We start from the raw sequence: 26,717 nt of genomic DNA on the forward strand, positions 1-26,717 counted from the left end.
TATTAAAGAAATTAAAATGACATTTTCCTGCACTGTTTAAATTAGATTTATGGTTGTACAGCAGTAACAATAACTTAAGTAGCCTATCTGTTTAATTTTGACTGACACTACGCTCACCAGCACTACATGTTTGTAAGTGAAAGAGGTTTGGTCATTTAGTAAAAGGTGTCGCTTTCCGGTTGCATTCGCAGTTTTTCGGCCGCCTGCCTCCATTTTGAGCCGACTCCGGGATTTCCGGGATTTCGTAGAACTGGGTTCGCTCAAGCCCAGTGAAACAACATCGCCCTCAGTCGCTGGGCAACAATGTTAATAGGAACAAGAGAACCGATTCTGTGAATCGAGGCCCCTTTTTTATTTCCTTTCACGCTGTGAACTATTTGGAATACGTTTCCAGAGTTGACAACAACAAGCTCTCTTCCGAATAGTTACTTAGTTATCAGTTTTAAATAGGCGACCGGTCAGACAGCAGGTAATCGACGAAAAGATCATCCTGTTACTAACTGTAACATTAATGTTGTTTGGGACAAGAACTCACGACAGACAGGTAAGACATTAAGTTTTGCCAACGTCTTTACAACACCGGAAGATAGAAACAGTTTATCGAGTTAATCTGTTTGTTAGGGTTCTTACGACATGCTTTAATGGTTTTTAATGGCACAAACCTGTTCGCATACATACTGTTGCATAATGGTTGTTCTTCACCAGTCACCCAATTTATTAGTCAATATAGACACCATCAGCCGCCTAAAAGATTTACGATTGTTATTTTTAAACTTTTCTCATATTCTGCAAAGTCCACCTTGGCATGTTTTCTGTTTTTGATGTTGCATACCTGTAAGTTATCGAATCACATTTCATGACTGTTGATTTTCGGTATGACAGGCATGCTATGCTCACTTGTGTGCAGTTTAATATCTGTTGCCATAAAGATCCTGACGTGTGTCAGCTGACACACCAGCTGGATTGAACTCTTCCATTTCCTTCTTTTTGGCTCTGGAATGTTATCTCGACTAACCCAAATTTTTATACACCAAAGACTATGAAGATCAAAAGTAATACAGCTGCATACTGTCAGTGCAGATTCATTGCAGAAGCTTAAATCGAGCAAACTGGCTCAAGATTAGACTGCACACTTAATTCATATCACATTTAGGTTACAACGGGGCTAAAGGGTAGTACAAAGATACTTTTGATTGTATTTTCTCCCAAAACACTAAACTGCAATACCATCACAGTACTTTCCTTAACACCTGTTTGTCACTATACACTGCAAAAATTTTTCCTGATCCATGAGATCATTGCGTGCAATGTGTAAAGTTTGATTTTGAGGTAATTTGATCTAATATTTAATAAAAAAAAATTTTTTTTTTAATGTTGCAAATTTATGTAGCTAATGATAATCCATGGAATTATCACATTTATCTTTAGAATATATATATATATATATATATATATATATATATATATATATATATATATATTTATATTTATTTTTGTTCAAGGTGATTTAATCAAAAGTTTTTAATAACTGTACAATAAGTGAACGGATAGTGTTTTTTTTTTTATCATTATCTTAATTTGTTACTCCAAAAAAGCATCTTGATGTCTCAAATGTATTTGCCTAAGTTAACAAATTTTGCCCCTAAAACTATTGTCCCTATTTTAATACTGTATAACCCTCCAGCAGGCCTTTTACCTCCAAGTCCCTCACCACCTTTTTGTTTTTCTTTCTTTTTTTTTAAATGAATTTCAATCAAACCAACCTTTCGTTATTATTATTTCTTGTCATACACATAATGTTGCTCCAACAATATTCAATATAAAGAAATGCATTATTTCAAAAGCACGTTTCCATTTAGGTGTGGCTTTATCCCCGTTGTGCCTTACTTTTATGCTTCTCATTATTCACAAACACATTCTTGAAAATGCAGTTTATGGTCTGAGTGTAAAAAGCCCCCTGGGTGATAAGGGCAAAGATAACCTGCCTGTTATCTGGCAATGTAAAGAATGCTTTTTAGAGGAGAGCCTATTTTTCTGGAGATCAACAATGGTTTGGGGCGTTTCACAGCATATTTAACACCGTTAACAGTTCAATAGGATAACTTTGCCTGAAACGCTCTAATTTTTTGGGGGTTAATTTACATTACAATCCTCTTTAAAGATTGATGATTTTACAGATCTGATAAACTGTAGGTATGCATTGAAAATAATATAAAGGACAAAGCCATGATAATAATGCAGAGCAGTGACGGGGCTTTCAATTAAATGGCTTATAGCTTGTACATAATGAAGATTACCCATTCAGTTAAAAAGTAACTTGTAAGTACAGGCTTTATATAAAGTTTTGGTTTGCTTCCCCCATTTTCACACACACTCACTTCCATTAGTCATTGTGTCATTGTAGATCCTGCTTAGCAACATTCAAGTTAGTCCTGTTCAAGTTTTGTATCACCCTACTTCATCTGAGGACATGTGAGTGAGTGCTTATCCCAGGCAGGAACTGTCAGGACAAGGGAAATTTTGATAGGGAAAGTTTCTGGAGTGCCCCATTGGTTGCAGGTAGATCAATCTGTGTGAATGGGTATTTATTATCTTTCAAATATATTTTAATATCTCTACCTAACACAGATTAGTTCCTGGAAGTGCCAGATGTGCTTATGAGGTACCGTGAAGTTATGTTTTGACTTTAACCACTGATAAGTATACCAAAGCGATGAGTCTCTTCTTTGATTCCTGGTTTCTTAGCCCTTATGTGCTATTTTTGTGACAGTCATCTCTTTGCCCACACTTGAGGAAAATTAATAGCATGTAAACGGATATGTGTAATTCTTTAATTTTGCAGATTTTCTGTGTGGAAATCCACATACAGACTGAGGTGACTGTCAACGTCTTTGAAATTTGTAAAGATGCCTGTTCCTCCTCCCCCACCACCTGGACCTCCACCGCCACCAACCTTTAGCCAGGTCAGTGTAAAGCATAAAGTGGGCACTGCATGTATACCATTCTCACTAAGACGGAAGCAACAAGTTATTCTCCCTGTCTCCCTGTTGTTCTTAAACCATGAAAACACATTTGCAAAATCACATCACACTATCATTCTGCAAATCTAGATCACTAATCAAATAAGCAAACATTAAAAGGGGTACATACAAAATACTAAGAAATTCTGAAATTCATGTAAAATCTTTAATTCAACTTTACAGCCAAATCGTTATGTTGATTATACAGTATAATTTGAAGAGTAAAAATGTTTATTCAATGAGAAAAATAGTAAATTAGAAGCATTTTCACAAGTGGTTTTAGACTTTGGACCCCATTATATTTATATAATACAATTTAATGATAGCAAATAAGATCAATAAGGACAAAAATAACTATCATTTCACAGTGTTATTCTATACAAAGTTATTTACAAACACTTATTTTACACAATATTTACTCATATTTGACAAAAATTAGTAGATTTTTAAAATGGACTCTACTAGGCTTGGGATCGATGCCTTTTTCATGCATTGATAATCTGAAGATTTTCCCGATGATTATCGATATATATCAGGATATTTTCAGATATAAATAGGGCTACCTGTTACACAGTAGTCTTTGTCTTTTCAAGCATATTTCTCAACACAACTTTGGTAAAGTATGAGCAGCAGGATAATTTTAAGGGGGTTGCACACTGGATGTGTCTGGCGAACGACATGGCATGCTCTCAAATTTTCTATGAAGGTACATACACAGCGTGGGCTCACCATCTCTGGAGACTGTTCAGAAATCTGCAGCGCCATGGAGCAAAACATAATTTTCCATTAAATTCAACCCAAATCATTATCAAAGGACAAAGATTATTTACTCTAGCCATCAGTGGATGATATATTGTGTATATGCATCTTTCATACATCCTACACTATTTATTTTCAGTTCTAAGTATTTCTTTTTGTGGTTTGACAGCTTGAATGAAACCTCTTCAAAGCTACATACAGAGAATTGCATAATAATTCAGTTTGCGCAATTAAACCAGTTTCATACACTAACCTGCAAACTCATCAACGTCACTTTCATTCTTGCACAGGACAGTATGCGTCCTGTGCAAGGAGCCCTATAGTAACGGTCCTGTGTTGTGTTACCTGTGTCTTGCAGCCTGCTTCAGTAAATGTTATATCACCCCCTTGTGGTCTCCCAATGCTGTTAAGCCAGACATTCAACAGAAGCCCAACTGAGTGAATTGGAAAGCACGCAAATTAGGCTTCTAATTTAAATGTTGCTAAAGGTAATATATCGATGCCTCAAAAATACATTGATAAAATAATGTACCAAACAATAATTGACATTATCAGTATTTTATGACATGCCTAGACCACTCTAGACTGAGTGACCAACTCTGTTAGCCTAAAGTCTAAACTAAACTTCGGTAGTTCACGTTGCTGATCGTAGCAAATTATGCGTGATGCAAATTTCTTCCCAGATTTTCTTGACATGTGATGCATGCACCAGCCATTGAATGTACCAAAAGAGTATCACAAAGCAGTCATAGTGCACATGCGTCGAAGACGTTCGTACTCGCTCGTGGTCAAATGAGTATACTTTGAAAGGCAATGTGGTCGACCAGGCATGATCCAATCCGGAACACAGAAAAACAAAGGATACCTGTGCCTTAATCGTCTGATTAATCGATTTATCACAAGTCCTGAAAACTTTGAATGTGTTTACATTTAGGCAAACACCACTCCTCCAAAAATTTCTCGAGATGAAGCCAAGGGAAGAGGTGCTTTGCTGTCAGACATCTGCAAAGGAAAGAATTTAAAGAAAGTCACCGTGGTTAATGACAGAAGTGCCCCTGTCATTGAAAGTAAGTCATCAGTAGTGCATTTATGCTTGGTTGAATATACAGTTAATGATTGACAAGACCAATTGCTTATCATGTTTTTTTTTTTTTTCTGGCAGAGCCTGGAGGTCGAGGTGGCAGTAGTGGTGCCAGTGGGGGAGGTGGAGGTGGTGGAGGATTTGGAGGTGGTTCTGGGCCGATGGCCATGGGAGGGTTGTTCAGTGGAGGAGTACCTAAACTACGGCCAGTCGGAGGTATGTTCCCCTTTCTTTTATGTTTCCTATATGACTTTTTAAACTTATAAATAAACTACATTTGATGTGGAATTAAAGCTCGTCTCAGCAACTTTATTGCAAATAGTAGCCTTGTTCCAAAACCAAGTGAGCTGCCTTCCTTTTCAGCGTTCAGCGAAACATAAGTATAAGTTACAAGTTAAGTTTTCAAATTTAAAGTTAAGCTCAATCAACAGCATTTGTGGCACAATGTTGATTACCACAAAAATTAATTTAGACTTGTCCCTCTTTAAAAATAAAAAATAAAAAAAAGAATCTGGGTTAAAGTGAGGCACTTACCATGAAAATGAATGGGGCCAATCCGTATATGTTAAAGTACACACTGTTTCAAAAGTATAGCCACAAGACGTAAATAAAATGCATGTTAACATGATCGCTAAAAATTTGCTTAATAACCTTTTCTATGTAAAGTTATAGCCAGTTTTACAAGTTTGTTGCCATGACGACATAACCTCATAAATCCTAAAAGAAAAACAATGATTTAAACAACTTTACAGCTCAAATAATACACACATTTTAACAGAAGAATTAATGTAAGAGCTTTTATAAATTATAAGCGTCACATTTCTGCCTTTAAACCCTCCAAAAAATTGCCCCATTCACTTTCATTATAAGTGTCTCACCATAACATTGATTTGTGCCTTTTTTCAAGCAAAAGATGTATCAAAATAATTTTTTGTGGTAATCAACAATATTCGACAAATGCTGTCGATTGAGCTTAACTTGTATTGAACTCGTAATATTCCTTTAAAATTCTGTCTAGATAGGCAGGTCACAAAATTTTGTAACAGAGTACTGTCTCTAAAGAAGTTGTAGTTTTCAGGAGTTTGTTTTAATATTTATCTATATTGATATGTCCTTACAGACAGCTCTGTGGGAAGGTCAGCACTACGGCCACCTGGATCTCGCCCTGCAGTGCCCCGTGTTGCAAGTCATTCAGAGCTAGATGGTTCTGGCCGTAGTGGAGAAGGAGATCGCGCAACACCTCCTGAACCACCAAGAAACCAACGTCCTTCACTGCCAGATGTTTCCAAATCATCCGCAGCCAGCAGCTCCACAAAACCCGGCAACTCAGCCCCGCCTCCACCCCCGACGTTCAATCGCGGCGGCAACCGTGGACCCTCCTCAGCACAACAGGCTTCTGGATTGCCTCACAGTCGCGAAAAACCCCTTCCACCACCTCCTGCAACCAAAGGGCCTCCTCCACCGCCATCATCTTCTCGTGATGGACCTCCTAGACATCCCCCCCTTTCATCTCGCTCTTCTTCATCCTCATCCTCCTCAAACGCACCCCCACCACCACCTCCTTATCGCCAGCCACCTAATGTTGCAAATGGTGACCCAGCACCTGAGTTGCCAAAGAGGCGAAATTCGTTGAACAAGAGGGGACATTCAAATGCTAACGTTCGTGGGCAGGCTCCACCTCCTCCCCCTCCTGCCCAACAGAACAGACGACCCCCACCACCAGCACGCGACCCAGTGGGCCGCAGCACAGGTATGCTTGCTGTTGTTTTTTATTTTGTTAATATTGTGGCTTTTGTAAAGATTGTAAATGCAGACACAGGGTGTAAAATGACCTGCCAATGGTGGGTGAGTTGAGAATGTTTCTTTCCAGACGTGAAACTGAATTTCCAGTTTTTAAAAAAAATACAGATTTTTGTCCTTATGAAAATTTAGCTGGATTTTTTTGTTTTTTGTTGCTTGTTTCATTGTGTCACTAGCAGCAGTATCATGTACTAGATGAGCCAGTCTCTGGCTCTCTGTGAAACGTCATGTCACTAAAAAGTGAAGTCCCATTTTTGTTTCATGTATTGTCATTTTAGTCTCATAACGTGAGGAATGTTCCACATACATGTCACCATATGAGAGAAAAAAAAACATACTTAAGGAATCCTTGATAAACATCTAATGATAATTTGAATGCTGCAAATGTTTTCCTAAGTAGACGGTTTTTATGTCTTTGATTTGAATCGTACTGGATTTACATCATATAGCATCAGAATACTGTTCTTACAGTTCGATTTTAAACCATGTATTATGTTGCAGTTTCTAATACAGTTACTAAACAATTGGCCAGAAAAGCCCATTTTTACTTGCATTTGACACTTGCCGAGTATTAAAGTCGGAATGAAATGGAAGTTGGGACCGACTTTACGTCCGTATTGTGACGTATTTCTGAGTGAAACAGCTCATCTAACAAGAAAAAAATGTAGGCCGGGGATTTGAGTTTATCCATCAGTAGTTGATTGGATTGTGAAAAGTGGGCATTGCATAGCAGAATGGAGGCAGATGTGAATGCGAGTTTGCAGTGGACACACACACACCTACCACCGTGCTGCTAGAGTCAGAATCGGTTATCGGTGAAATTGAGCAGCGATCTCAACACATTTATGATCAAACTGACAACATAAATGCACAAGCACATCTTTGCTTACAAAGAGGCTGTAGCCGTTGAAAAATGTGTGAGTAAAAGCTAACCATATTTTAACATTTTGAATCACAATACACTAAATATAAAGAAAAAAAAAAACACTTATTCATGCAGTGCATACCAAGATAAATTGCATTCAAAAATATAAATAAACTCCAGAGGCAGGGGGGGACTGGGTAGCTCAGTGGTAAAATACGCTGGCTACCACCCCTGGAATTCGCTAGTTCGAATCCCTGGGCGTGCTGAGTGACTCCAGCCAGGTCTCCTAAGCAACCAAATTGGTCCGGTTGCTAGAGAGGGTAGATTCACATGGGGTAACCTCCTCGTGGTCACTATAATGTGGTTCGCTCTCAGTGGGGTGCGTGGTGAGTTGAGCACGGATGCCGTGGTGGATGGCGTGAAGCCTCCACACGCGCTATGTCTCCGTGGCAACGCGCTCAACAAGCCACGTGATGCGGAGGCAACTGAGATTCGTCCTCCGCCACCCGGACTGAGGCGAATCACTACGCAACCACGAGGACTTAAAGCGCACTGGTAATTGGGCATTCCAAATTGGGTAAAAAAAAAAAAAAAAAACTACAGAGGCATCCGAAGCATTGTATTCAGTAGTGATCACCGCAGCAATTCAGGCGTGAAATGTCTCAAACACAACCACAAATTCGCCGTTATTCCTCCTCATTCGAAATGTAAATTCAAGCCAGCTGACCAGTAACCAATGAAGTTTGGGTTAAGGAACAGTAGTTTTTAAGGAAAATAGATGAAAATACACCTTGTCATCTTCACCAACATGCGATTGACGATTTGTTCAATTCTACACAAGGTTGTGATATTTATAAGAAAGGGGCAGAGTTTAAGTGGACTAAATGATCGGAAAAGTCCTGCATACCGGAAGATAATTTTTTTTATTAAAGATTTCGAGGTCAAAAAATAAATAAATAAAACATATGTATGGATGAATCGTTTACAATAAGATCAATAACATGCATATAGAAAATAGATGGGGTGAATTTTCATTTCATGCTGACTTTAATTTTGGATCCTGCTCTGATACCTTCATTATTGACTGTCATAATTAATATGTGAAAGTCAGAGAGATGTGAAGCATCTTTGTCATGATTGGTCACCTGTTTTTTCTGACTTAAAGAATAGTTCACCCAAAAAAATGATAATTCTCTCATCATTAACTCACCCTCATGCCATCCCAGATGTGTATGATTTTCTTTCTTCTGCAGAACACAAACAAAGATTTTTAGAAGAATATCTCAGCTCTGTTGGTCCATACAATACAAGTGAATGTTGACCAGAAGTTTGAAGCTCCATAAGGACATAAACACAGCATAAAAGTAATCCATAAGTCTCAAGTGGTTTAATCCATATCTTCTGAAGTGGTCTAATTGGTTTTGGATGAGAACAGTCCAACATGTAACTCCATTTTCACTGTACATCTTGCCATTGCAGTCTCTAGGTACGATCATGATTTCAAGCTTGATTACACTTCCAATTCGTTGATGTATGCGCAGAGCGCTAGATGCTGCTAGCAAGTGTAATCGAGCTTGAAATCATGAGCCAAGGAGACTGATGTCAAGATTTATAGTGGAAAAGGAGTTACATTTTGGTCTGTATCTCACCCAAAACCAATTGGAGCACTTCAGAAGACATGGATTAAACCACTGGAGTCTTATGGATTACTTTTATTGTGTTTATGTGCTTTTTGGAGCTTCAAAGTTTTAGTCACCATTCACTTGTGTTGTAGCACTGAGATATTCTTTTAAAAATCTTTGTTTGTGTTCTGCAGAAGAAAGAAAGTCATACACATCTGGGATGGCATGAGGGTGAGTAAATGATGAGAGAATTTTCATTTTTGGGTGAACTATTCCTTTAATTTTTTAAGGTATTCCAGCTGCCGCATGTCTCTGTCCATCTCTTATTTTGTCTTTCATGAGATGTCCTTTTTCTGTCAAATGAAATATTTAACAGTTTAATGTAATATAACATACATTAGCATTAGCTCTGTGTTTCCTACTGAATTCAGAATAGTAATGTGTTGTCTTGGCAGAATTTTGCAGGTCACTAAATTTTAAAGCTGAAGTGTGTAATGTTTTCTATGTTAAAATACTAGTAAGCTTTCTATTGGTTGATTTCTTCAAAAACTGTAAGCGCTGTGTCTCTTTGGCACTATAAACTGTTTGTTATGAGCAGCCCTTCTAGCAAGACAGGAGCAACATTGGCTCGACCAGTGGCGTGAGTCTGAGGCAGAACTATCTGTTTGTTCGTTTGTTCAATGGCAGATGGGGGGAGTATTCGAAAAAGCTGTTTGAAAACAGTGTTTGTTTTTGCAGTTCCGTATGGTTACACTCTTTGACTTTGACTCACCACATTCTCAATTCATACTGCAAACTCTGGTAAAATCCCCCTTTTTTTTGCCATGGTGCTTTAGATTCAGATATTTATTAATATCTGCAATTAATAAAATGCAGATATTATTTTAAATGATTTGCTCATTCAGCTCCTCAGGTTCCTCCTCCTGGGTCTCGTAATGGGGTTAGGGAAACACCACCCCCTCCGCCTCCTTACAGGCCACAAACCTCCTCTGAACCCCCTAGTCGAGGGAAGCCCCCTCCTCTCTCCTCCACTGGACGTCAGCCTTCAGGACATGCACCTCATCCTCCACCTCTCCGGAATGGACATACACCATCTGTCTCCAAGACCTTTACTGGTAAGTTTGAGTCAGCTGCAGAATCTTCCTTCATAAATATCCCTCTTTTTTTCATCAGACATGATAATGTTACCTTTTTTGCAACAATAACCATCAACTCATGTATTAATATTTGTAAATTTGTTTGTTTATGGGGAGTGTCTAAAGATCAGAACATTGATTCCTAGGTAGTTTGCTGCACTTCATCTATAGCCTTTTTAGTTTTATCAGCATTCAAAAATAACCCTGCAGTCAAATGACCTCTCAGTAATTCAAATGCGGCCCTTTTATTTCCTTGTACTAACAAACAAAGCCTTCTCAGAATGTGGAGATGTATAGTCCTGAAACATGAGGTCATCGTCATACCTAACAGCCTGATACTGGTAATTATGTGTACACAAGAGCAAACAGACAGCTGCACAGTGCCAACGACTGTGGGATAGATGTCATTTTTTAGATAATCAGTGTATAATTGTGTATATTGAGCAGCTGGCAACAAACAAACCCCTTAATGATAAAACAAGGGTTTTCTTAACTTAAATGAGAAATTCACCCCAAAATGAAAATTTTGTCATTTACTCACCTTTGAGCACAGTTTCCAAATGCAGTGTATTTAAAAGTGAGCTGCTGCACTGAATGCATGTTGTTGAAACTTAACATCCATGTGCTCAATTAAAGTATTGTGGTCATGTTGATGTGTTAGGACAGGTACGATTTTTCTCAAACTATCAGTTAAGCATTAGCACATGCCACTCATCTAATCCCCAGGTGCATAAAAAGCTTTCTCATTGATTTTAGGGCATACAATGTGTTTCACTTCTCTTCTCTTAGATGATTTCGAGGCCAGGTACGAATTCCACCCTATAGAGGATCTGCCCCTTCCTGAAGAATACAGACCTTTCCAGAAGATCTACCCCAGCAAAACCAACAGGGGTAAAGACATCTTCATCATAATTTCTTGAATGTTTTTAAGAATGTTTTTATCTATCATGGTTTCCTCTGATTAAAATGTAGATTTTCTAATATAAAAATGAAAGAATCGTTGCATTCAATATGGTGCTGTTCGGATATACCCCGATCAGCCACACAACATTAAAACCAGCTGCCTTATGTTGTGTAGGTCCCCCTTGTGCCGCCAAAACAGCGCCAACCCGCATCTCAGAATAGCATTCTGAGATGCTATTCTTCTCAACGCAATTGTACAGAACGGTTATCCGAGTTACCGTAGACTTTGTCAGTTCGAACCAGTCTGGCCATTCACATTCTCTCATCAACAAGATTGGCTATGCCAACAAAAAAAAATAAATGCACATCTATGTGATTTTTGAGTCCACTTGTGATCATTTTTCTATTTTGCATTTTTCTGTTTTGATCTTTTATTTTTCATTACAAATGATATTATCAGTATAACAGTTTGAGTGAAATTTTTTTTGCAAAACCCGCATGTGAAAAATGTTGCATGTGAATTTTCACAGAATCTTGTGAATGTCTTTTAATGAAAGAGAACCTGTCCTTTGTACAAAATGAGTTAACACAGTTAATGTCACAAATTTGCTTATTTGATTACTGATCACAAAATTGTGTGGAATCTTAAATATTTTGTATATTTTATGTCATACATTTTTCAAAATCACACAGAGGGGTAATTACTAGTACGCAAGCAACAGCGAGAGAGGAGCAGTCTATTTTATTTATATTACGTTTTTCACACCTGCATCCCAATCTACATTTTGATATAATCCTTCCTCATGATCACGCAGCGTGTTTTCATCAGCTGAATGGGAGACTAAACATCAGGGGTGGACTGAGACTAAAATGTGGCCCTGGACTTTCTGGACCAGAGCGGCCCACCAAACCCGGTCCGCAACATACCACACCATAACAAATTGCCTCATTGATTTCATTTTCCAGCTCAATTACACATTTTTGTGTTGGAAAAAAAAGAAGACGACATTTCTATTGACCACTAGTCATGACAACGGGCCCCACCAGTGCAAAACTGGTCATAACTGGTCATAACTTTAAAACATGTAAAACCACTGTAAATGTGATGAGTGGATTTTTTTGAGAAAGCACTAAAATAAGCACTTTATAACTCAGAAAAATAACATTTCTGAAATCTTTTTCCAAACATACAGATGTTAGGTTAAAATGTACATGAAAGTACAAGGGAAAGTGTGTATTTAAGGTGCTGTGACAAGTCAACATAAAGATCACCTTTCAACTTTTTTCTAGAAATGCAAATAAACTATTGTCTTAGTTAATATGAGGTTGTGGAAACAAGTATAATAATAATAATAATGATAATATATATGTATGTATAGCTATACAAGATCATAAAATGCTGTTTAAAATAGTTAGATGAAGAAAGTGTCACACAGCTGGACACTGATGACAATGCTTAAAATTTCATGTCAGTTACTCAAATATGTGTAAATATTTATTTTTTATTTTCTAAATCAATGAAATCAAAGTTGGCCAGAATATGTACATATATAAATATAAACAAATATAAATATATGTAAAACAAAATAAACATACCTCTTAAAATGTAGAACTTTGCAAATATTTTGCAGATTAATTGCTCATATTTTCACACTATGTGAGTTTGTTACATATTTATATCTGCAGTGTTTTAATCCCTTCCCCAGATTAATCTTGAGAAAAAGTGAAAAACCCAATGCTTTGAAAAGCACTGTTTCTGCTATCCTTTAAAGAGCACCTATTATGGTTTTTCAAATATTACCTTTCATGTAGTGTGTTATATAGCTGTTTGTGAATGTAAAAAAGTCTGCAAAGTTTCAAAAATCAAAGTGCACGAAATATGGAGTTATTGACACCCAAAAGAAAGAACCGATTCTGAACACCTGAAACGAGCCGTTAGTAATTTCAGACTTACTTCCTGTACTAACCTACGTAATTTGGTAACAAAAAACCCACCTCTGGTCTTCATTGGCTGCTCACGAACAATTTTGACCCGCCCTCAAACACTACTGTACACTAAGCGGTAGACCAATCACAACAGAGTGGGACATCTGACCAATCAGAGCAGAGTAGGCTCTCTGAAAGAGGAGTTTAGAATGAATCCTTTAGAATGGATCATTGAACGAGTCATTTTTGACACTGGGAAAAAAAGGTCATGCAGCAATTTAAATTATGAGCAAATTAAAGTGTTTTTTGACCTTGGATGCATGTAAATCTATTGTATGAGACCTTTAAAACAAAATTAGGCATGTTTAAAAACCATAATAGGTGCTCTTTAAACAAAGTAAGCCTCAAATAGCCACAAAGTTATATTTTTCATTACTTATTTTCTGCATTTTTATCAGGCATAAGCATTATTCAGCAAGCTGCACTTTAGCTCCCTGCGGTATGAATAAATTATGCAAATTACTATACACTGCTCATAGCTTTACTGTTTGCAGATTTTATATATGCTGCTGTTATTTTATATGTTGTAACTTGCAGTTATGTCATTTTGTGATTATTCAGAGCTCATCTTATACTTAATATGTTGTCTTTGGTTGTCACCATTATTGTGATTTGTATGTCAAATAATGAGGTCCAAGCAAGGTACTAAGTTAATGCCCATAAACAGAAATGTGCTACAATGTGTAAGTATATTCAAAATATGCCAGTCATGTCAGTTTTTCAAAATAAAAACCATTGAATTGATTTTACCTTACAGAGTTTTTTTCAATATTAACTCTGTAATGGAATCTGCGCTGGCATGTTGGAGCCCAGGGTGGCCGCCTATATCACCTGTAGGACGGGCCGGGCAGACCCAAATTACTCAGCAGCCCACTGGGAAAAGGCCCGGTGCTCCCGACGGCCAGTCTGACCCTGCTAAACACTATTAAAGTGTGATGAGACTCATGCTGCGCATGCAAGCCATTCGCGCATATGTAGTTTATAATGCAGGTGTGGGATTTCATATGAATAAAATAGTCTTCTACTCTCTTGCTGTTGCTGGCATGCCAGTGATGTGCCATAGTTGCCAACCCCTATTCTAGAGACTGTTGTGTGTGAAAATCCCAGGAGATCAGCAGTTACAGAAATACTCAAACCAGCCCATCTGGCACCAAGAATCATGCCACGGTCCAAATCACTGAGATCACATTTATCCCCATTCTGATAGTTGAAGTGAACATTAACTGATGCTCCTGACTCGTATCTGAATGATTTTATGCACTGCTGCCAAACGACTGGCTGATTAGATAACTGCATGGATGATTGTTGGTGCCAGATGGGCTGGTTTGAGTATTTCTTTAACTGCTGATCTCCTGGGATTTTCACACAGAACAGTCTCTAGAGTTTACTCAGAATGTTGCCAAAAAACATCCAGTGAGCAGCAGTTCTGTGAACAGGAATGCCTTGTTGATGAGAGGTCAACAGAGAATGGCCAGACTGGTTCAAACCATCAAGTCTACAATAACTCAGATAACTGCCCTGTACAATTGTGGTGAGAAGAATAGCATCTCAGAATTCTATTTTGAGATGCGGGTTGGTGCTGTTTTGGTGGCACGAGGGGGAGCTACACAATATTAGGCAGATGGTTTTAATGTTGTGGCTGATCAGTGTAGTATAGTACAGGCCTATGTTCCTTCTAAGCTGCACCCATACGCAGCCGCACACTTCTGATATTGCTCCTGCGCAGATGGTGTGGAGCTAAAGCTTTGAGTGACATCTTAAAAACAAGATGTAAAGACGCATTATTGAGTCTTGAAACAACAAATACACATAACTGCTTTTACCGTGAGGCATGAGCACTATTGGTGAATGCGTAAATGTGGCTGCGCACTCTAACGGTTAAATGTAGGGATGACCGATGCCACTTATTTTCTTTTTGATCCAAAATTTCAAGTCCAATATCGTCGATGACAATACCAGTACCGATACTTCTATTAAATTGATTTTTTTTTTTTTTGCCGATTTCCTGGAATAAAATGGGTAATTTAAAATACAATTTTAGTCATAATTCAAATCATTATTTATGATCTAAACAGAAAATTATTAGACTTCTGTTTTGTTTACCCTTACAAAAATTAACCATGGTTTCACTACAGAAACTATAGTTTAACCATGGGATTTAGTTAAACCATAGTTACCACACAATTAACCATGGTTACTACTACAATATTACTGTAGTAAAACCATGGTTGTGATTCTCCACAAATGATTGCCAGAAGTTTGCTGCTCTTCACCAGTAGCTGTGAACCTGCAGCAAACATTTGGCAACTGGACAATTTGCCACAAGTGCTGCAAAGCTCATTTGCATGTGAAAATAATCAAATTTGCCATAAACTCTCGATTTTTGTAAGGGGTTTGATCTGCAGCTGTCTATTATGTTGTTAATATTAATCCAAAAACAATATTGAAAATAAAGTCACTGACTGCAGTTTATTTATTTGTTATTATTAGCCTGCTATGCTCTTCGTTTACTAAACACTTAGGCTACTTCTTTATTATTATGACTATTTTCCTGAATAATTAAAAAACATGAAGCAGTGTTTACTTAATTGAGAAACACTAAGGAAACATGCCATTGTTTTCATTTAATATGTTTATATTTACATTAATATTTAACTTCTTAAAGAAAGGATTATGTTCATTAGCATAATAGCATATTATAATTTTTTACTGTGGTATTTTAATTTTAAATATCAAGAATGGTATTGGTATCAATTAAAACTTTGGTATATAAAAAACTTATATATATATATAGGATTTGCTCAGCAAGAACAAAAGTTAGAGGGAACATTAGTACAGGCTATATTATATTTTGCAGTATATAGATGCTTTAATATTTTTTCCATAAATACAGGTGTGTTTTTAAACATGGGGAAACTTACTTAAACTTCAAGGGTTTGACTCCACTAATTTCCTTAATTCCTTTTTTGTCTTTTTCCAGCTATAATGAGAGGTGCTCCTCCACTGCCTCCTGTAGGAAGGTGAACACCAGTCAGGGGCATGAAGGACCAAAAAGAGAAGATGCATACACACACACACACACAAATACATGGCACATACTGTGTATATATGTGTGTGTTTGTGTGTCAAACAAACAATAATTACATATACAAACACACTAATACATCAACATCATTCTTCGGCAACACTATATACATACACTACATGATTTTATCATCCAAACCATTCCAGAATGCTGTACCTCTAGACCTGAATACACTGTGCAATATCCCTGTGCTGCCTAGAAAATGCACCTTCTCATATTGTGCCCGATAACAGAGGCACAGCGTAGCAATTAAGCCAGAGCAGACAACTCCAATTACCATGGAGCTAGATGCATGCATTCCACCTCTTTCTCACAGCCACCAAAGTTTTAGATTTGTTTAATAAATGGAAAAATGTGTAGCACTTGTAGATTATTGATGTCTATGCATATGGATTCTTATGAGACGCATGTCTGTATTTCTCTGGACAATCATTCTGTTGTATTGCAATTTATGTTTGACTTTTTGTGTGTGTTTCTGTATTTTATTCTCTCTCTCTCTCTCTCTCTCTCTCTCTCTCTCTCTCTCTCTCTTTTTTTTTTTTTTTAACTCAAAGAGGTGTGTCCAGGAATAAGTTCATTTAAATTTTGAAAGTGTTTGCTCACACCACACAGGCCATGAAACGGCCCTTCCTTTTTTAACCATAGTCATGTATTCTTTTATTTTCCTGGTCACACTACAGAGCGGTATGCTGTAGATAGGGAACATTAGAAGCCAGTTACTACTTTATTTTTCACTTATTTTAACTTTATAATAGTTCGTTGAACAGCTAAGTATGTGAGAACATCAGTGAACATCATTCCTTTTTTTGTTGTCGAGCCTAACACCCCTTGTTTGCTTCACCTCTGTCATGAATAACTTTAATAGCCAGTACTGTTATCTCAACTAAGTGAAGAACCCGGTTTTTGCTCATTGTTGAATCTAAGCTACTTTATAACTGACCGAATATACACTAAGTGCCACATGATCTCCCATAGATTTGTGATTTAGATGGACATAGATTTTTAAAAATTTTTTTTTTTTTTTAATGTATTTTTGCATTTCTGCTTCTCTTGTACTTCATGCAGTCTTGTAGTGCCATCATCTGGCTCATCTGCACCCTTTCTCCTACTGGGTACCAAGTTTTTTTTAAGGATATTATACATTGCCTTTAAAAAAAAAAAAGAAAAAAAAAATTTTTTTTTTTTTTTCCTAAAAGCTGAATTTCAGGAAATAGTTTTTGTAGATTATTTTGTATACAACACTACAAGTATGGGCGTTTTTAAGAGGGCTGTTTCAATTGTGTGACATTGTATCATAAGGAATTAAATACAAAGAACACTTTAAATGTTGAGGCATTTTTGGCCATTCATTTTTAAAGCTTTTACTGGGGTCATTGATCATTCTGACTTGTGAATGTAATTTTATCCGCGTCTCTGAATGTGTTTAACGCGTGTCAACATAATCATTTTGAAATAAAAAAGGGAATGGGAAAATTCGTGTGCGGTTTTTGTTTAGTTTAATCTAGTTTTTAGCAATATTAAGTAAATAAATGTGCCAACAGATAAATACCCTGCAACATTAATGAAACGCGCATCTGTGTAAATCGTTCGTAAAAAAAAAAAACAGCAACATTCTTACGTAAATTGAATGCGACGGTTTACGAGTCATTTTGACCAAGAAACACATTTTGAGTTTTATGCATTGAAGTAACAAGGAAAGCATTCAAATGATTATATCAGCCAAAACTGGAGTAAAAATACAATTATATCATTAGAAAGTGGAAACATTTATTTATACTTTGGTGAATAAAACTCAAAATGCATTTTGGGGGTCAAAGTGACTTAATATGATGGAGCCGGTTACATATTCACGATATTTAACATTATGAGGTTAAATATTTTAATTTCTAATTTGCAAACAGCATCGGTTTGCAATATTGTGTCAATACTTTAATATTTCCCGGGAAATTATTTCCGCTAAAATATAAACAAAGAATAATCCGCCTTTACAGTCAAATCGATGGGGGAAGGGTCTAAGAATCTTATTGGTTGCTACACAGCCGAGGAACTTTCGCAACCAATCAAATGCGTTGTCACGGATTATACGTCACAGGCCAGAGCGTCAGTTGTTTAGAGGAGGAGGAATGCAAAGTTTTGGTGCTAGTTTGATGGCGGGTCAGCCTGATGGGAAACTTGCTGCTTGTGCTTACAACGATTATCAAGAAAAAATAAACACCAGCCTAACTAATCAGGTAAGATATCAAATAGGCTCATAATAATAATATTTTTTTACGAAGTTGTCGGGCAGTGTCGTTAGAAGGAGATTGTTTTTATTCAGTGTTGTTCACATTTTTCCGCCAATTGACAGCTCAGCAGGAACTATGGGACTCACTATTAATCTACAGTATTTGTTAATCTGGTTGCAGCCGGAGACATTACAGATCTACATGATTGCGTTTAAATATGTTAGATTTGTTCATGTATTTATCTTTTCCGGGGTGGTAAGAAATAGCTGATAGGAAGTAGTTAATTTCTGTGCTCTACCAAATTAAGTCATGACTAGGTGGATAAGAGGGGGAAAAAACTACCTTTGACTTTCATTAATTGACTTGCTAAATTCCATATGGTTTCTTTCCAAAACCTCCATAAACTAGTCTTAAGGTTACTGATTTAATATAAGTAAACTTAACGTACGTTCAAACTAGTCGGGCTTTGTGAATTGTATTAAACCGCATTAACACAGAGGAAAAAGTGTACGTAGCTTCCTGTATTACAAAGATCCTTTTTATTACTATTATTGAAATACAAAATCAGTACTGTCAATACAGCCGATCAGAATGGAAGGCTCTGCACAAGATAAATCAGTGAATTAAAAATAGAAACAGAAGGGGTATCTTCAGAGTTTTTACAACAAATTATTTTAAAAATAAATCTTTTTACAGATTTATTTATTTTTGTATATCTTTTACAATCAATCATCCTATAAGCTAAACCAGGACTCTGTTTTTCTTTTCAGGCCTTCTTCCTGGTTTTAAACTAAAAATGCCCAGCACTCACTCACAGAATCTGCCGACCCTCCAATTCCCTAGGTGCAAATAGTCCAGGTTGGGTTCTCAGCCTAAGATCTCTGCAGAAAACAAGGTGGACCTCCAGGCCACCCCCTCTCCCCAAGAAAGACCAATGTGGTGGATGCACAAAGCGCCTGTCTGTCTCCCAGGAACTCGGTGTTGAAACACCTCTCTGTCTGAGAATCAGAATGAGCTTTATTGCCAAGTATGCTTACACATACAAGGAATTTGTCTTGGTGACAGGAGCTTCCAGTACACAACAATACAAAAACGGCAACAAAACTTTTAAAAAAATAAATATATTGAAAAGAAAAAAGTACAGACTGCCTCTGAGCCCCCGCACCCCCAGCCCCAACTATGGAACCTACATGTGTGGCTCCTGAACGGGGCGCACTACACGCGCTAGAACTGACGTGTTCAGTCATGAACTGACCATTTTACAGGCCAGAGCACCGTCCATGAGACGCCTCTACGCACTAAAATGGAAGGTGTTCACTGATTAGTGTCTCTCACATAGCAAGGATCCAGTAAACTGGCCCATACATGAAATTCTAATATTTCTTCAAGAGCGATTAGACGCAGGACTCACTCCGTCAACGCTCAAAGTGTATGTGGCAACTATATCTGCGTATCACGCACATGAAGCCGGCGCCTCTATAGTCCACGTTAATGCGGATACATTTGAAAAGGGCATTTTTGTTTTCGAAACGCTCTGTCCACACAAGGGTTGCCACGGTGTATGGTGTTATTGGTTTTACTCCGTACAAGGGACAACACCAGTGTGAAATTTTATACCGGGTAAAAGGGCGAAACGTTATGAATGGAACTTCCAATACTAATACAATAGCCTAACGAATAGAATAGCCTTCAATAAAGAATAGTTGCCTAATGAAGAGTTTGTGACCCAAGATAAATGAACCTAAATAACGCATTGAAAGCCAGATGTTCTTTACCAACATATTAAATTACACAGGCAGCAAAGTACGCGCACTGACAGACGTAAGACGTCTCAGATTCGGAATGACACAAGAAATGCTTTTGGACACACAGACACGCGCTTGAAGAAACACTTTATTATAATTTTAAGAACAGATGACAGAAAAGCCGTCTATGCGCATGTCTGATGTGCTTTTTGCAATTTGAATTTAGAAATGTCTTTGGTTTAATTTTTTCATTTTTTAAATAAGTGAATTTAATTTTCAATGCAAAATCACTAAAGCTTGACGATGTAATTTGGAAATTGTGATTTTTATTTATTTATTTTTATTTTTTATTTTTTATTGTGAACATATTTCTTGCATATCATCCAGCCCTAGGAGGGAACAAAATGAATTTATTCAAACACATTCAAAGTCATTACCCTCCCAAAGCAGACAAACTGGGTCCTGGGATGAAAGGTAATAAAACATCAACATTAAACCTGCAACAACCCACAATAAGTGATGTATTTGCCTGGACAACGAAATACCCAACCGGTAGCCCATGATGGAGAGAATGCATGGATGAAGTAGGTTAGTTGCCAAAGAGATGTTGCCCTTCACAAATTTTGTAAAGCCATGTTTCAAAAAGTCGAACAACACGCACTTTAATTGCACTTCATTTTTTTCAGTTTCATTTGAATTTTTAGTTAAAAATAAAGTTAAGTAAAAGTCAAGCTGCCTTGTGTAGGCTATTGCTTAACGAAAATTACCCCATAGTACCACTTAGCGTCCAACCAGCGATAATACCAGTTTTAGTCGGTTTGAACATGAACACCGCACTGGTGTGAAAATTATGATATTGTGGTAAGTCTAGTCCACACTGGTGTTTTAAAGCATTTTCCAAAAGTTTCTTGTCCACACTGAAACGTATGAAAACCCTTAAATCCCCTTACTGCGCATGCGAAAAATTGCCGTTTCATGTACAGTCTAAAACACAATTATCCTCATGTTCCATCATCGGACAGCAATTCCAAGTAAACTTCCCATTGCCTTTGAGGAATGCAATGTTAAGATTCTACAAAGTAACATTTATCTTTAACAGTGCTATCAAAGTGAATAACGGGTACAACACCACCACTACAACATGGGCTGCCATATTGATTGTTTTGGGTTGAATGGATCATGACTGCGTCACATGACAAAAAATACGTCATTGTTTTCAGATATCTCCATTTTCCCTGTCCACACTACAATGCGAAGATGGCATTTTCAGATTGATCCACTTGGGAGAGTGTATTCGAAAAACTCAGTTTTCGCTGGACAAAAACGCCACCTCAGTGTGGACGGAAGCCAAAACGTAGAGAACGAAAGCATATTAGTGTGGATGTGGCCTAAATCTACATCATGCTCTTTCTCTTGCAGAGTCAGGCTATCAGAATATAAAGCAGTCTCTTCACACTGCAGTGCTAGAGTGTCTTCTCTCTCGTGAGGCAGAGAGAGCTGCCATTGTCTCCTTCCTGGAGAACCACATGGTGGCAGCAAAACCCTCCAGCCTATACATCTCTGGGGCACCTGGTACAGGCAAGACAGCCTGTCTGAACTGTGTTCTCCAGGAGCAAAAGGTGATTTCAACTTTAACTCTAGAATCAAAAAGGTGTATTTAAATACACCTGCATTTTTAAGAGTACAGTACTCTGAGTCTATAGAATGTAAGCTCATACTTTGAGTATGAGTGTGCAATGTAGCCAGAAACAACTGTAAATTGTACTTAAAACTGCAAAACAGTGCTTTTATACAGAGACTAGTTTAATAGATATATATAAAAAAAAATACTACCATCTGAACAGATTTCACAGTTTTTATCTGATATCTTATTTAATATTGTAAATATTTATTGATGATCCTTTGTTTGCCATGTGAATAGCGTGGTTGCTGACATGCCGTTAAATAATAGTTAGAAATTTCATGTGTGTTCTTGGTGGATATATGCAAAGTCTCTCACAAAGTTCTTTTAATTAAAGGCTCTGTTGAGAGGAGTTCAGACTGTGGTCATCAAGTGCATGAATTTGCATAGCTCTCACGCCATAGTTCCCATGCTGGGAGAGAAACTGGGGGCCCCCAAGGGCCACAGCGGGGCTCAGCTGGCGAAACTGCTGACAAAATCAGGGCCCACTGTGTAAGTTAGTTTCTAGATCAATTCCTACTGTGACCAAGGTTTGTTTTTGCACTCTGGCTCAAATGTGCAGGCCTTGTACTCTCATTATGCTTTTGACTGTAGTAAGTCTTTTCATTTATCCTTGAAGTTGTTCTTATGGTTCTGTTTTGTATGTGCAACAGTCTGTTGGTTCTTGATGAGATGGATCAGTTGGACAGCAAGTCTCAGGAGGTCCTCTACACAATCTTTGAATGGCCTTATCTACCCAACTCTTGTCTTTGTCTCATTGGTAAGCTGGTGATCTGTTTATCTCAAATCTCATGAGATTTGCACAAAATGGTGTTTAATTTTTTTTAAATACTACTGTTTAACCAGACATTAAACACTGAAAAGATGGGAACTTGTATTATGGTGCTAATACCAATGGTGCTGATTCTGAACATCTCCTGATCAGTGAACCTTTGACTGTGATGCTTTGGACCTGACAGACCGTATTCTGCCCAGACTACAGGCAAAACCATATTGCAGACTACAAACTACTCCACTTTCCCCCCTACAGCAGAGAGGAGCTCAATGCCATAGTCCAAGACCAACTTACACAAGTATGCCTTTGTTTTTATGCCTTCACATGCATCACTTTTGCACACATTCCAAAATAATAGTAATGTTTTGTTGTTTGTTTGCATTCAGGTATCAGGTGATGGTGTTCTTGACACAGCGGCTGTTCAGTTCTGTGCTAGGAAAGTTTGCAGTGTCGGGAGATGCTCAGAAAGCTCTTGACATCTGCAGGTAAGAGAACTGACTTCAAACTGCAGAATGAACTAACTCCACCATAAGAGTTTGATTGAGTTTTGTGAGGTTCTCATGCATTTGTTTTCATCCAACAGGAGAGCGGTTGAGATCATGGAAGCGAGTTACCGGTCAAAAACGGCATCTGAACCTGCAGCCAGTCCTAAAGATAGAAATAGCTGTATATTATCTGTCTTTATTTATATTAAGAGATTGGAAATGAGATGGCATATCTTGACAAACATAACAAGGGATTTGTCTATAACTTGTTGCAGTGTCACGGGTGAGTGTTCCTCAGGTGGTGTGGGTTTTGTCCAAGGTGTATGGTGACCACATGGCATCCAGCATTGGAGGGGATGACGAGAGTTTCCCTCTGCAGTAGAATCTTCTAGTGTGCTGTCTTTTGCTGATCATCCACAACGGCAAGAGTAAAGAGGTCCAGTTGGGCAAAGTGAGTTCAAAAACGTAAATCAGTAGCCACGTTTCCACTATCGGGCCATATAAGGGCATGATAGTGCATGTCAGGGCCAGCTGTATTTCACAGTCACTCCCGTGGCTTCACCTTCCCTCCTTGGGGATCAACGGCCAAGCGCTCTGGCCCACCGATTACCATTGGGCCAAAGAAGGCCAACTGGGGATTAAAGTGGGGTCAATGTCAAAGGCGGAGTTTAGGTCAGAGGGTCAGCACAAAGATATACATTTTCCAATTTTTCAAATCTAGCTACCAGCTTACCTCAACAGATCAATGGAGAATCGTCAGTAGATGAAATTGGGGCTCTTCTGAAAATTTGTGCTGTTGAAAATGTGCAACGTCAGATCAATGGTGTCTGTCGAAAACAAAGACGTGATTTTTGTCATCGAACTTGCCCAGTTGTGTATCCAGCGCACAACGGTACGGGTTCAGGGGAGAGAGAAAAACTTGCGGGCACAGTACAAATAAGTGTACATTTTCGGGGATTGGTTTGTCTCTAGAGTCTGATACCTTCGCTTGAGTTTCCCCTCTTGCTTGTGAAATAGACAGGGTTTGTGACATTGGCACCAGGATGGCGTATTAAGGGTGGGGTTTAGGGCAACGCTGCAGGGCTATTGGCACAATGGTGGGAATGCTGATCAATGTTGGTCTCGCAGCTCGAAGTCTGAGGCTATTGGCCCCAGCTGACCAGTTGATGGCCCTGGCTTGCACTGGCCCAATAGTAGAAAAGCGGCTAAGGTTGTGTGCAGACCTTAAAAATGTAAGCGTGCATTAAATGTTTTCATTATTGGGCTTGATAACAGTGGATTGTTTTTTCTCTAGTTGTGTTAAGTCTGCAGTAAGATGTGTAAACAGAGGCAAGTGGGTGGAGTCGGGCAGACAGAGTGTTTGTCTCTCTGTAGTCTGCTGGAGAGTAGAGGAATCTTCACTCTCAAAATGGGCTTTTGTAAATACTTAGTCTGCTTTTACCAGCATGGGTTGAATACTATACGAGTTGATACTTAATACTAATTCAGTACAATTCATTAAAGGTCTAAATTAAAAAATAAAAAATTCTACTTTTTTAGTAGAGAATGTGGAGAATGCTCTGAAGGATCAAACTCTCCTAGGTAGCACATTAGGATTGTCTGCCATGATGCTGCCAACACTTATTCATTCATTGTTCCACCTGACATGTTCTGGGAAAGATTTTAATTATTATTATTATAATTTTATTATTATTATTTAATTTAAGTCTGTCTCGCTCTTGTAAATGTTTTTTTACTGCTCCACTATAAAAGTATTTTTTATGAGATAATGTGCTAGTTTGGAGAGGGATGAGTTGATCCAAAAGGGTTGATGTAATTTTATTGTTTGTGTCGAACATTTTGCCTGCCTTTAATTGCAGTTTTTTTTCTTTTCTTTTAATTTGTATAAATTCTTTGATGCTTCAAAGCAGAAGTGCCTCATTTTGTTTTGTACATCAATTTTGTAATTGAGTTGTTTATGGGATACATTTTAATAAAAAAACAGAATGTGCATGAGTTCTGGTCTCTTTTTTTTTCACCTTAAAAGGGCTGTTTTTCCCTGAAAGTCTCTTAAAAAAAGAAAAAGGCAAGTTTTTACTCAACAAAATACCCCAAATAAGTTATGACCATTCTCCACCTTTCTTACCCTAAATTGGCTGTTTTTTGTTTTGTTTTTTACTAATATACCTTCTATGTAAGACTGTGTAATGAGTAATACCAGAGTAATAACTGCCTCTTTGCAAAGCGTGTTAAATTTTGACAAAAACAGTGCAAAGTTTGGTGCCAGATTTTCTCTGACTCATATTAGTTATACCAAGTGGAATAATATTTTCTAGTGTTTATTAGGGCTCCCTGTTAGTCGACCAAACATTAGTCGATGAGAAGAGTATTGATTGGTTGGTCGCAGAAAAAACTCAACAGGAAAACGACGAACACCGGTATTACTGCTAGTTGGCTGCTAGGGGGTACTATGGGGTAATTTTCATTAAGCAGGGTTAGGGTTAAGCCTACACAATAAAGCAAGACACCTTGATTTCAAACTTAGAACTTTATTTTTTATTTATTTTAACTAAAAATTCAAATGAAACTGGAAAAAAAATTAGTGCAATTAAAATGTGTGTTGTTCAACTTTTTGAAAGATGGTTTTACGACAGTTGTGAAGGACAACATCTCTCTGGCAAAGAACCTGCTTCATCTGTGCATTCTCTACAGGACGGGTATTTCGCTGTCCGGGAAAATACATCATGTGTGTGAATAAATTCGTTTTGTTCCCTCCTTCACAATATATATATATATATATATATATATATATATATATTCCAATATCCAATTACATCTGCAACGCCTGGGCTGGGGGATCAGTGAATATTCTTGCTTTAGTGATTTTGCATTGAAAATTAAATTAATTTATTCAAAAAACGTAAAACTTAAATCAAATACATTTACAAATTCAAATTGCACTCCAAACGAAATGAAAAAGCAATAAAATAATGAAGTGATCAAAAAATTATATATATATTTATATACACTACCGGTCAAAAGTTTTCTCATTCTTTATTATAATTTTTTTCACATTTTAGAATAATAGTAAAGTCATCAAAACTATGGAATAACATAAATGGAACTATGGGAATTATGTTGTGACTAAACAAAATCCAAAATAAATCAAAACTGTGTTATATTGTAGCATCTTCAAAGTAGTCACCCTTTGCCTAGATTTTGCAGACATGTACTCTTGACATTTTCTCAACCAACTTCTTGAGGTATCACCCTGGGATGCTTTTTAAACAGTATTGAAGGAGTTCCCATCTATATGTTAGGACTTATTGGCTGCTTTTCTTTATTATTTGGTCCAAGTCATCCATTTCAAAAACTTTTTTTTTTTAATAAATTTTACTTTTGTAATGAAATAAATGAATATGGTGGCACAATTATATTTTTGTCTACAAAACGAATTTCAAACATTTAAGCATACTCCTTCAGATAAAAGGTTTTTAAGATCATGAGAAACATTACAGTCAAGTGTTCCAAAACGTTTGACCAGTAGTGTGTATAAATAACCACCTTTCC

General features: G+C 37.5%; 1 protein-coding gene and 1 pseudogene across 1 annotated transcript; both read left to right on the forward strand.

Moving 5' to 3' along the window:
- Positions 1-208: 208 nt before the first annotated feature.
- wipf2a (WAS/WASL interacting protein family, member 2a) lies at positions 209-17,586 on the forward strand. Its single transcript, XM_051673294.1, has 8 exons — positions 209-544; positions 2,843-2,963; positions 4,714-4,846; positions 4,942-5,076; positions 5,981-6,610; positions 10,053-10,262; positions 11,073-11,174; positions 16,153-17,586. Exons 2-8 carry the CDS (start codon positions 2,907-2,909, stop codon positions 16,194-16,196), a joined length of 1,311 nt encoding a protein of 436 aa, XP_051529254.1. The 5' UTR covers positions 209-544; positions 2,843-2,906; the 3' UTR covers positions 16,197-17,586.
- An 818-nt stretch (positions 17,587-18,404) lies between these two features.
- LOC127425861 (cell division control protein 6 homolog) lies at positions 18,405-25,153 on the forward strand (annotated as a pseudogene).
- Positions 25,154-26,717: the final 1,564 nt, after the last annotated feature.

This window comes from Myxocyprinus asiaticus, chromosome 35, assembly GCF_019703515.2.
Source record: "Myxocyprinus asiaticus isolate MX2 ecotype Aquarium Trade chromosome 35, UBuf_Myxa_2, whole genome shotgun sequence".
NCBI lineage: Eukaryota > Metazoa > Chordata > Actinopteri > Cypriniformes > Catostomidae > Myxocyprinus > Myxocyprinus asiaticus.